The 13,010-nt window shown below is 43.4% G+C and overlaps 1 protein-coding gene across 2 annotated transcripts in view; it reads right to left on the bottom strand.

The window, feature by feature from the left end:
• LIPI (lipase I) overlaps positions 1–13,010 on the bottom strand; it is a 212,519-nt gene that overhangs the window by 24,921 nt on the left and 174,588 nt on the right. For both annotated transcript variants that reach the window (XR_013599967.1, XM_078658347.1), the window contains exon 9: positions 247–420. Coding sequence is in view for 1 of the 2 variants with exons in the window: in XM_078658347.1 (XP_078514473.1) it covers positions 247–420 (174 nt within the window). In the remaining variant the exon portion in view is untranslated. The remainder of the gene's footprint in view (positions 1–246; positions 421–13,010) is intronic.

A 13,010-nucleotide genomic window follows, 5' to 3' on the forward strand; every position in this document is an offset into this window, starting at 1 on the left:
TTCAGATCTTCTTGTGTCTGGAACCATCATGTTTGACACAGCAGACCCAGACAGAAAAACACTAGTAGGAACTGTGTCTGAAGGGCCCCTTTAAACAGGACATCCCCTCAGATGCTATTTCCACTGGTGTATGGTCAGCAGTTGTAAGCTTTAACAATATTTGCTTAATCAGAAGCCATCATTACATTCATTTTTTAATGCACCCAAGTTACATACAAATATGATAATTTAAGCTCATTATCTTACCTATCCGGATCTGCAAGTGATCTCAGTCTAATTCGGAGAACTCTCAATTTATATTTTGGGCCAATCACGGTTCCTGAGTAATATTTTAAGGACATTCGATATATATTCGTAAAATCTTGATCAAATTTAGCCAGAAGACTAGTTTGGTTGTATTGTTCAAATGTTGCAGCTTCACTGTAAAATAAGAAGACGTTATTATCAATATGTCACACTGAATGAATTTATAAACAGCTCCCTGCGATCACCTAAGGCTAAACAGAGAAATGCGACCCAATGCACATTATAATTACACCTTATTTAAAAAACTGACAGTCCTCATACTAATGTTTCTGCATCTTATACTTCTATATTGCAATCAGACAAAACATATTTCAAAGCATGTATGTAAAAATTTAATAATATTACAATATGTTGTATACATTCCCCTTCAAGTGTCAAAATTTGAGGGGTCTGAACGGCATATTAAAATATTAAATTGATATTTCTATAATGCACATTCTATGCTTCAAACAACCAGGTACCTAGTTGCCTTTCAAAATCTACCAATATTTTGCCTCTAGACTAACGTTTTGTGAGGTTCATCTAGCAGGACCTTTTTAGGCCTCATCTAGCGAAGGCTGTAGAGGTCCACGTTACCAAAACACATCCATATACATATTTACGTTACAGAACGGTGGACTATTGTTCAGATGTCTTCAGTCAATGGCTGATGACACCATTCTAGAAATTGACATTGGCTGGGTGCCCCTAACACCATGGCAATTATTTGAAGGTTACATGGGAGTTTAAGTAGTCCCCTGGGGTAAGCTGTTCTGAATCTTCTCTGCCTCAGTGCCCCACATCGAAGCCCTCCACCACCAGTCCAGGATATGGCCCTATCTCCATCCTCAGTCCTCTGCTGCTGCCCCTTATCTGGTGCCATCATGCTCATACATTTAGCTTTGTCATTGCCTTTTGAATCGTTTCATAAGCACTGGCAAAGCCAAACAATTCCAAAATGCCAGCTATTCATGCACACACATATACGGCACCCATTTTGTAATGACTTTTAAAACACGTAAGAAACTTCATTGCAAAACGTATTTGAGGTTTTGCTCTGCTGAGCATAGGATGCGAGAATGTATCAACTCTGGACTGCAGATGGGTAGTTCTGGGAAAAGCTATTTATGGCTGTGAAAACCTAGACTAATTGCTTATAAAGAGTTCTGGTGTTAGCTGACTGTCATCCAACCTGTACATAGTATAGTAGACAGGAATGTCCTGTGAAGATTGAAGAGAGACTGTAAAGAAACTATTTTGTGAAATTTGGAAACTCATCCAATGGGGTAAAAGAATGAAGGGAACCCTTTAGAGTTTTAAGCTTAAGAAATCCAAATATTGTGGTCAGTGTCCAGTATGTAGAAAAAATGTTGAAAGGAATATTTTTATGTTCAATAATTTAAATCTATGGTTTTATTGCACAATGTCTTATTCAAGGAAAACTATTTCCAAAATAAATAAATAGTAGAAATCTAGTCATTACAACTGTGTTAGTTATGAAAGTTTAAATGCTCATTGAAGGGATGAAAGGTACTCAGGAATTTCTGACTGAAGGTGTCATGGTCGGATGTACAAGGGAAATGGTTAGTGTGGGGAGGGGGTGTAGTGTAGTTCCTATATTACCAATAGGCTCTGCGCATTGGAATAATATATCCTATAGATTTGACATAGGACTAAGGTCTACTAGGTCTCTATCGAATATACTAGACTTAATTGTGAGTGCCAGCTAGCTCAGAGGTCACTAGAAACTTTCTTGAATAAACAAGAAGGGATTAGTCTCTGACAACCGCATAAACATGACAACTTTGTTTCCCAAGAATAAGAAATGTACTCTAGAATCGCAGAAACAATAGATAGTTATTTCACTCAGTCAATCGTGCATGCTTCGTTTCACCAGAGGTGCAGAGAAATAGAGAGACGGCCGTTTTCAATAAAAAGTATTTATTGAACAGTCTTCTTTCTCATGCAGAGGAAATGAACTGCTACAATCGTAATACTGGTTGCAAAGTACAATGTGTACAGTACGAAGAGTATTATAAAATAATACTGTAAAAGCATGATATGGTTTCTACGCCATAGAATACATACATTAATAAATAAAGACTAAAAGTACTCAACTGGTGCTTCTAAAATATGCCTACCCCGGTGTACCTAACCTAGGTCTAGTACTAGGGAAGAAGTAGGTGAGGTGTAGCTTAGTTTCAGTATTCTTTTGCCAAGAATCTAATCCAAGAATACTCTAAGGGTCTAATCAGCTCTGTACCTTGGTTTTAGAATGAAGGAGGTCTGGTATCTATCTCTCAGGACTCGATCTCCCAACAACCCGCAAGGGTAGGTTGGAAACACTGGAGTTGGATTTCTCGGCAAGAGAAAAGACAGCGTCTCTCTCAGTGCGTCTGCTGGAGGGTCGGCTTCCTTCGGCACTTGCTGTAGCAGGGCGTCGGGCAAGTAGATAGTCGAACTGCTCCAAACCACAGTGTGTTTGTCTGGGCAAGTGTGGGTACATTTATACCTTGAAGGTGCCTAGTTTGACGTAAGGTTGGACATAATAACGTCATCAAAGACTCAGTTCTTTGAAAACTCCATGAGTTCTTGGATAAATCACTATTCAAGCAAGGGGAAGTCCCTTACTGCTGAAGGCGGGTTTTTCCAAGAAATCGTTGTGGATTTTCAGAACTAGTGGAAGTAGCCATGCCGTATTTGGACTGCATAGGCTAAGTCTAAATATGGTTATCATTTCTATGCCTATATAATGATAGGGGGATTTATACCTATATTAGGGGTGGGCGGATTTTGCGGATTGGCAATCCGCGGATTTGCGTATTTGCGTATTTCGAAAATACGCAAAATCCGCGGATCCTAGCGTATTTTTTTTTTTTGTGTTCGCACGGGTTTCTGCAAGTTCGCGAGGGTTTTATTGTACAAAACGCTCGCGAACATGCAGAAACCCGTGCGAACACAATGTGCCTACTCATGGCCAAACGGACGGGGCTTCCATGCGAGTGCACATGCCTCTTGTGTGTATAAAAGGTCAGAGGCCGATCAGAGCAGCAGATGAAGATACAGAGACTCCTGGTCACAGGAACAGCACAGGGATTGTGCTCGTGAAAGTCAAGGATGCAAAGACCTCTATCCAGCATCACAGCTGACTTTCGACTGTAGATTTGGTAAAGAAGGCACATTGCCCAGCCTCGACGACGCTCTCGATTGTTTCTGGGCTGATGAATGAGTCACTGCATTTGAGCTTCAACTAGTTCCAGCGACCATGTGTGTGTTACTATGCAATCGCGCTGAAGGGCGCAGGGGTCTCTTGAGTGTATTTTACAATGGCGCCAGCAAGCTGCCAGCGCCGTTGTAAAATAGTTACAAAGTTAGCTTGCACAGGAAGCACTTAGATAAAATAAAGCAGCACCTGCATCGTTTTATCTAGTGGTTCCTGTGCAAGCTAACTTTGTAACTATTTTACAACGCCGCTGGCAGCTTGCTGGCGCCATTGTAAAATAGTTACATGAGTGGGGGTTCAACTTTTGAACCCATTACATCCGCGGATTTTTTTTTCCGGATTTTCCGCTCGTGCTTAACCTATATATGGGCATGAATCAGGAAAATTACACTAGAATCCTAAATTCATATACAACAGGGGGAAGGTGGAGGGAAGATGATTGTAGGAATTACCATATTTGTTGTAGTTCCCTTCAATGTTTGCTCTAATTTGCTGCATCCTAGAACCTTGTGCACTTTACTCCTGCTAATCAGGAGTAAAGTGCCCATGGCATGGAAAGTTTAATGCCACTTGTGACCTGCAGCACTGATTGTGTCATCCACTACTGTAACAGAGAAAAGATGACTTCAGCCTACCATACATAGCCTGACAGCAGCAGCCGAAAATGTGTTGCACAGACCCATCCAAAAAATCCTTTCTGACAGGCAGAAGATACACAGCTAGGATGGCTAATATTTAAAAGCGGAACATGTGGGAAATTAAAATAAGCAAGTTCCTCCAATGACTAGGTCCCAAAAGCTATTTTCACTTGCGGGATTGTAGCGGAATCCTAGCAAATGTCAGAGTATGCATTATGAAGATTACCCCAGGGAACTTTTACACCATTGGTAAAGGAGAAACGAGGAGTCACCCCAACCCATTGGCTGGTGTCAACTATAAATGAGCCACCCCAAGGCACCCTCCTCAGAACACCCTCTGGACCTGCAGAAGATCAAACGAGGACTAGACCCTGCTTGTTGTAACCTGAGAGGAGCTCTGAAGGACCGGACCTTCTCCCTCTTGTATCCAGGACAACTAAGTGTACTACAAGGCTGTGTGACTTCCTATGTGGCTGAAGTGACCAGCTGACCGGGACAGGACCTTCATGCACACATATCATCTGCTGGAGTGAATCCTAGTCTGTTTGTGATATGCTTGATGTCCTGAGAGCTTTTGAAGTAGTCCAGAGGAGCTGCTCCAGAAACCTTGAAGAGTCGGGAATTAGAACATTTTTGAACTTCCAAGACCTACAAAGCCATCGGTGGGACCTCGCAGCAAAGGTGCACCTTTCTTTGGGGGAGTTCCCAGCCAAGATGGCTGACTAGATGCTTTCAACTTTTGCTCCCATTGCAGTGTTTTTTTTAACCCTTTGAAATCCTGCATGCATACTTCTCGCACCCTGCAGCCCATGCAGAGAAGCCCCCACCCCCATTATAGATGATCCAGTGGGGGCCCTGAAAAGTCCAGTTGGAGCCTGTAAAGTTATTTTTAGGCCACGGGCTGGAGCTGGCCTGGCTGCTGATGCCATGTGTGTCAGACCCTGAGTGGCCCAGCGCATAATTGCACTGGTGGTGAGGTGTCCCTCACATCCCGTGCAGAAACAGGAGCTAGGAGGATGTGCATCACTCGACCACCTGCCTGGAGAGGGGGACTGCTGGTGTGGATGCCTCCGGTGCCCAAGGATTCAGACCCTCCCCCCCGCCAAGACGCCTAGAGGGCTGAGCCATTGGATGCGCATGGGATGCACCATGTCCGCACCCTGCCCGGCACTCATGATCTGCTGACATTGCAGCTGCTCCCCCTACATGGGTATGGGGGAGAGCGGTGACCCCATTGGATGGATGCATACTGACACCTCAGATCGGTATTATGCAGGTGAACGGTCTGTCGCAGCTCATTTGTGATGCAGCAGCCCTTTAGACACTGCCCTATGGAATGAGCTGAGAACGGATGGGCTGCGTTTTTTATGTTGTATTGTTTAACTGATGTTATATGATATGTTGAGGATGGCCTTGGCAACATTTGAAATTCCACATGATGCTCACTGTGATTATACTATTTGAAAATGTTTCCTTTAATGTGGAACTGTACTTTGCTGAAACGTCAATAAAAACATATGGGGTAAAAAGGTGCACTTCTTCGTATACAGCTTGATGCACAGGTTTTTTTTGGCTCCATAAAAAAGACTAAGTAAAACGTTAAAATTGTTGACTGGGATGAACCTCCTTTGTGTATCCAACCCGTGCTCTATCACCGTTGGGCTGAAATCTTTTCTAGGTCCCGGTTTATCGCTTCCACTGACTATCATTAGGGCATAGTGCTTTTTGGCACCATTTTTACATAAGTTGTCAGAGTTTTGTTGTTTTCATGTCCATTTTTTATTACATTTTACTCCAATTTTTTTGTTTGATTTGGTATTTTTATTAGTTGGTATTTTTATTTTATTATTGTGTTGGCACTGCTAAATACTTTACACATTGTCCTAAGTTAAACCTGTCTGTTGTGTGCCATAGCTAGGTTGAGCTCAGGTTAATTTAGTGACTCTGAAATTCACCTTGACAAGTTAGTGTTCTGATTCTTTGAGGTGGGCGCAGTGCCCCCCAAATAATAATCCACTTTCTTACACTGATGTTCAGTGATGGAATCTTGAACTTGTGTTCAGTAGCCACACACTGATTTAAGTTTAAATTAAAAACCCCTTTCTAAAATGAGGAGAAAAAAAATGAATTTTGCAATTTTTATTGCGTTTTGTTTTTTATCAGGTCATTTTTATTTTTCCCCAATTCATTCATGCACTCAATGTTTCCACCTTACTTCTTAGGAGAATATGGAGCTTGATCTGGCTATTGTGGGGAACCTTAGCATAGCAGAACTGTGGAGCAAACAGTGAAGGCTGAAGTTAGGCACAAAATCCAAGAAGAAGGATTAACACACTGCCCTCAGGCAGGTCCCCATGCTATAGGCCACCTCGTCGGAGAATGAGAATGAAGTTGAAGAGGAGAACAAGAATGAATTTGAGGGGGCCTCAGTGACAGGGGGGGTTCTCCTAAAGGAGCTGCATATTTTGAGTTGTCCATGGCAGGAGACAGTGTGTCCTCTTGTAGTTTGTCTCTGTGAGAGCTGAAAGCAGGCAGCCACAGAGGGCCTTGAAACTGCAGCTGGCTACTCTTGCCTTTGAGGAAATAAGTTGGCTTTGGCTGCTGAAGAGAAAAATTTGCCCTTGGCTGCTGAGCATAAAAAGTTGATCTGTCCCTTAGAAGAGAAAAAGGCCCTGCTGGTCTATGAGAGGAGCCAGCTTAAGATGAACTTGAGATCAGGAAAGTTATCCAAGTCTAGTGATGATGATGGCAGTGATACAGAGATGCCTAAGAGAGGTAAACATAGGGTCCACATGCGGAAAGACCCTGTGCCTAGTTATGTGGTGGGAGTGACATTGATACATCGTTTGCAGCGTATGATGTGTCCTTATGCATACAGATAGCCCCGAGAAGGCCTGGTGGTTAGTCTGAGGAAGCATGTGCTAATTATTGGGAGGGATACTCTATTTGCCCTAAATGATGCTTACCACTGTCAGAATGGCCTAGTGAAGGAGGCCATTACACACAAATGTGGTCTAACCCCAGAAATATATTACCTAAAATTCAGGGATAGCCAAAAACAGTTGTGGAAGTGTTGGGAGGATTTTGTCAACCTGTCAATAAATCAATGGTTCCTGCGGTATAGTATTTGTATGTTGCAAAGTCAATACAAAGCATAATAGCAATTTTCAAAAAACATTAGGGGGTTTAACAAGGGATGGCAAAGAGAGAAGCAAGGCACAACTCATAATACATGTAGTTTATATCAAGGTTTTTGTATTTTCAAAACATTGATTCCATCAATAATATACAATTTATACACATAGTAAAGTGAAGAAAGTGCAATGTGTCCCAAGTGTTTATGGTGAGAACCAAATAGTAATTAAGTGACAATAAGTGAGTGTTCTACAGGTTTCTACTGGGTATATATACAGACAAGGGAATTTGACCAAATGCAATAATACACTAATTATCTAGTACAGTGGCTATCTAAGTTTCTAGGCACTGTCTTGCGTGGTTCATTCCCACTTGCGTCGACGGCGTTTCGACCCGGAAGAATGAGGGTCTCGTCAGGACTGGTCATTAGGGGACATCTCTCAGTGTGTAATTACACAACTAGCAGCCCATGCGTGATAAAGAAGGATCAAACAACTTACAGTGTGCCCGGCCGGGTACACTGTAGACAGAATCGAAGTCTATGTATAACAACTTCAACACTGGTCGTGGCAGGATTTCAAGAATGGCGGACGGTGCCGGCCGACTTTGGTTATCGGTATTTTGCTAGTAGCTTTTCGGACGGCCAGCGGTCGATGCCGCCTGGATAATTGCCCTTCAGCCGGATCAATGCCTGGGCTGGAGAAGGATAGCGCGATCGCTTCACTCCATGCGTCACCCGAACGTCTAGGGATCTGACGGTCACCGTCAGATCCCTAGACGTTCGGGTGATGCATGGAGTGAAGCGATCGCGCTATCCTTCTCCAGCCCAGGCATTGATCCGGCTGAAGGGCAATTATCCAGGCGGCATCGACCGCTGGCCGTCCGAAAAGCTACTAGCAAAATACCGATAACCAAAGTCGGCCGGCACCGTCCGCATGGGCTGCTAGTTGTGTAATTACACACTGAGAGATGTCCCCTAATGACCAGTCCTGACGAGACCCTCATTCTTCCGGATCGAAACGCCGTCGACGCAAGTGGGAATGAACCACGCAAGACAGTGCCTAGAAACTTAGATAGCCACTGTACTAGATAATTAGTGTATTATTGCATTTGGTCAAATTCCCTTGTCTGTATATATACCCAGTAGAAACCTGTAGAACACTCACTAATTGTCACTTAATTACTATTTGGTTCTCACCATAAACACTTGGGACACATTGCACTTTCTTCACTTTACTATGTGTATAAATTGTATATTATTGATGGAATCAATGTTTTGAAAATACAAAAACCTTGATATAAACTACATGTATTATGAGTTGTGCCTTGCTTCTCTCTTTGCCATCCCTTGTTAAACCCCCTAATGTTTTTTGAAAATTGCTATTATGCTTTGTATTGACTTTGCAACATACAAATACTATCCCGCAGGAACCATTGTTTTCCCTTGATAAACTAAGCGCCCTGGTTCCGTTGCGAGTAGGGTTCCCTTGTTTTTTCCCCTGTAACCTGTCAATAAAGGCATTGGATGTTTGGGCGAAGGGTATCAAAGTAAAGGATTATGATGGCTATATAATTTGATAATGCAAGCACACTTCTATAATAATTGCTTTACAGAGATACAACAGCACCTGATAGATTTCAAGCTCACTGTTTCTAGTGAGCTTGGACAGGAAGTGGACCTTTGGCCCAGCACTAGACTGTATAAGAAGGTACCTGGGGACCACTTGAGAGTTGGTTTAGATCCCCACTCACAAAAAGGAGGAGTGCCAGGATAATACAGAGTACTTCTCTAAAGGTCCCCAGTAGACAAAGGAGGGTTTTAGTGGGAGAAAGCCCATGGCACCATATCACCAGGCCTGGTGCTATGATTATCTTCAGACAGGGCATAAGAAGGGACACCCAGTAAATCCAGGAAAGCCCCACCACACCGTTGTGAAGACACCTGGGATTTTCAGTGTAGGACTGAGGGAGGAAGTTGGCCCAGAAAGAGCTGTGGAGTGGGCAGAGGTTACCCTAGTACTACTGGATGATAAGGAGATGGAAGTCATGGTCCACATACCTAAGAAGTACAAGCAGTTGCCTTCCACCAATGGGAAGAGGGTGAAGACTCTGTGAGACACAGGAAACAGCATGGCTACTGTCAGATGTAAGCTGGTGTCTGCAGAGCAGATCATTCTCAATGTACTCCACTAAGTGGTGAATGCTGACAACCAGGTCAGTCACATCCGGTGGCAATGGTTTCCATGAAGCGCGGTGGGATCTCTGCAATACCTGTTGAATGTCTGCTTGGGAATGAACTAAAGCATACAATCTGGAAAGAGGTGGAGCTCAAGGACCACGAAGAGATGTTGGATGGCCTGAGTGGGTGGTGTTTACCCCATAGTCTTTGACATTCCATCAGGGTAGTCAAAAGGACTTTAGACCTGAAACAGTGGCCCAGATTCACCAAGAAGGGGGAGCAGGGCACGTGGAAAAAAAGTCTTTAAAACAACCAACATCCAGGAGGCGGGAGGATCATCCCAGAAAGATTTCTTCAAAGAGCAGAGTGAGCGCCATAGTTTCTAGGGTCTTTGGCACTAGGCTGAAGCCCAAACAAATAGTGACACGGCTGGTGAATACCACATTTATAGGGTGCATGGCTCCCATACAGTGAGCCTAACATCCCTGAGCCTGGGTCAACCAGAGTGTTGTTGGTCCCCCCCAGTGCTTCCGGGCCTGCCTGCTGGAACTAGCTCATGATCTCCTCTTAGCGGGATATCTGGGCAGGCCAAAACATATGACCATCTGGTCACATACTTTTACTGGCCCCAGAGCAATATCAAGGTGGAGGCATTCTGCCAGTGGTATGTAACTTGTCATGCCAGTAGCAAGTGTTTAGGTACCCCCTTTGAAATGGTATGTGTGGACATTGATGGGGGACATCGAAGGGCAGTGCATGGCTGAAAGGCAGTGTAACACCCTTGATGTCCATGTGACTACAGGGTGGCACTGCCATCCCAATCTGAGTTTTGGAGGGTTCATCCTGAGGAAAGTTTCAACAGTGGCAAGTAAGTCCATGTGATTCCCTATCCCCATTCCTTGGAACTTCAGGAACATGAGGTGAGAAATAGGGTGCAAGATAGTGGGATCCTTATCCTGGTGAAGGCGCATGACCCAAAGGTGCAACTTGGGGGCCCGGGACATGTTGACAAACACAGTATACAGGGGGGATGGGTACTAATAGTCCAAATACATCCCTAAAAATCACTTTTTGATCCTACCAAGAGAGACCCGGAATAAAAGTGAGTGGACAATCTCTGAGGTAGTTTTAGGTATTTCGTTTTGTATTTGGAGTATCCTAGCTTTTGATGGGTAATTTTTCCGCCCTAACAAAGTTTTTTTACTCCACTCTGAACCTTTGTCTGCGCCAGTGTTGAAGCAGGATCTATGATGAAGCATGACATGATTTAGTGTGTGAAGGCAGTTTTTACACCAAGAAGGGTTTCCCAGGTTGAAGTTAGGCAGCTTCAAGAGATATACATTTTTTTCCCTTTCATTTTTCTTGGGTGACGTTAATGGATATTGATGGGCCCTGTTGACCCTAAGACAGCCCTAAGGAACAGGTTTCTCCTGTGGTTTTGGTGACCGGGACAACTGGTACACTAAGGCCATACCCCTTAGAGCAGTGAATGCTCCCACAGTGGGAAACAACATCCCTCCAGGACCAGTGGACTGGGCCTCACAAGGTGAAAGAGAAAAAGAGCAAGATGGGCTACCTGATGGGCCTGCGGACACCCAGGAACCCGTTGATCATCCTGCATGTTAACAGAATGAAGCCACACTTTGAATGGTGCAAAATCACGATGTTCATGGTGACTGATAGTAGAAAGGAGGAGAAAATTGAACCCCTCTGAGTTTTCCTGTCACCTGTGGAGTAAGATGGCTTAGTGGAGAGAGTGATACTATATCTTGTTCTGACAATATATTAACCCTTACAAGAGAAGGGAATAAATGTCACCTGCCTAAGATACAAAGTGAGCGTGTTGCGTCTCTGATTAAGCAAATAACAAAGAAATATTCCAAAAGGGAGGAACGCCAGAGATTTGACACAAAACCCACAATAATGCGTAATAGTCAGGATCTCGAGAATACTTTATCAAAATATATTTTATTGAGGGAGAAAAATATATTTTTTTTCTGCTATTTTAAATTATTTCAAATATCATAGAACAAATCAATTTGAGTTAACATGTATAATCATTTTCAAAATAGGAACACATAAACAACAACAGTATCCCCCTTCCCAAGTAGATCAAGACAAAAACATTAAAAAACATCAAAGACATATCAAATTACACAACACGACTCTCTTATTGACTCAATCATACTTCAGTCATACCCATAAATCTACCATACAATAAAAAAAAACAGTAAAAATGGTGGTTGAGGACAGGAGCCACTATACAAGCTAGGGGTGATGTCAAAGACAAACAGATATATAAAAGTACAATGTTGAACAATAATGAAAAGTAGCTTTTGACAGACGTACTGCAGTATGTATCTATATGTACTATATTGATTGCAAAACATTGACATGTACATTTTCTTTAATTGAATAACATTTTGAGCATATGTTTTTGAAAAGAAGTCACTTAAGGTTTTTAGGGTAGATCAGATACGAGAGACAGTATGCCCATCAAGATAAAATTTACAGCCTGTCATAGAAGGTCAGGGCCAGCATGAAAGATGGGGTCCCTGGGATGCTAAGCCTGAGGGTGAATGAGCTCACCAGTAGCCACAGGTCTACCACAGTGGTCTTGGTCCCAATCTGCCACACTGGGTGGCACCTCAGAACTGAGATCATGTGTGAACTACAGGCAACTTAATTCAGTCCCCAAGAGTGATACACACCCCATATTCCAAGAGAATGAGCTAATTGATAAGTCGGGTGCTGTCAAGTTCTTACATATCTTTGACTTGATGTCCAAATACAGGCAGATTGCCCTAAACAAGGGCACAACTGAGAAGTTGGCATTCTACACTCCTGAGGTACACTTTCATAAGTAGGTGATATCCTCTAGTTTGAAGAATGCCCTTCCACCTTCCAGAGATTGGCCATCCAAGTTCGGGCTGAGTTGAAGGAATTCAGTGCCACCCACTTGAACATTGTTGTCTTCAGCTCCAGCAGGGAAGACCACCTAGGTCCACCCCAGGAAGTGCTGCAGGCCCTGCAACTGATAGGCCTGACTATAAAGGGCGGTAAGTGCCAGCTAGAGCAGGGATTTGTGTTGTATCTGGGTCGCCACATTGGTGGAGGGCATTTGTGGCCTCTCCATGCCAAAGGTACAGATGATTATGCTTGGTAGCCTCCCTACACTCAGACCCATGTGAGGGCCTTTTAATTAGGGGTGGATGGAGTTCGCTGAGTAGCACTATGCGGAATTCAGGGGAGTTGCATGAAAACTCAATGTAATTCCGCGAAGTTCTGCTCTGCCCTAAGAAAGACCAAGCCAGGGAAAATCTGGTAAGTTCAATATATTGGGGGTTGCACATTGGACTTATACAGGCTTTTGGAATACCAACCCAGCGAGCTTGAAATAAAGTGGGTTGTTTCACCACTACTGAAGGGAGCTCATGGGACCCCATACGCAGGCACGGAAATAGAAAAGTATGTCCCTGCTGTGCAGGCTCATAGGATCCAATTATCTTTTTTAAACAAAATTTAAAAGGAAACAGCCATCAATTTACCT

This window comes from Lissotriton helveticus, chromosome 8, assembly GCF_964261635.1.
Source record: "Lissotriton helveticus chromosome 8, aLisHel1.1, whole genome shotgun sequence".
Taxonomy (NCBI): Eukaryota; Metazoa; Chordata; class Amphibia; order Caudata; family Salamandridae; genus Lissotriton; species Lissotriton helveticus.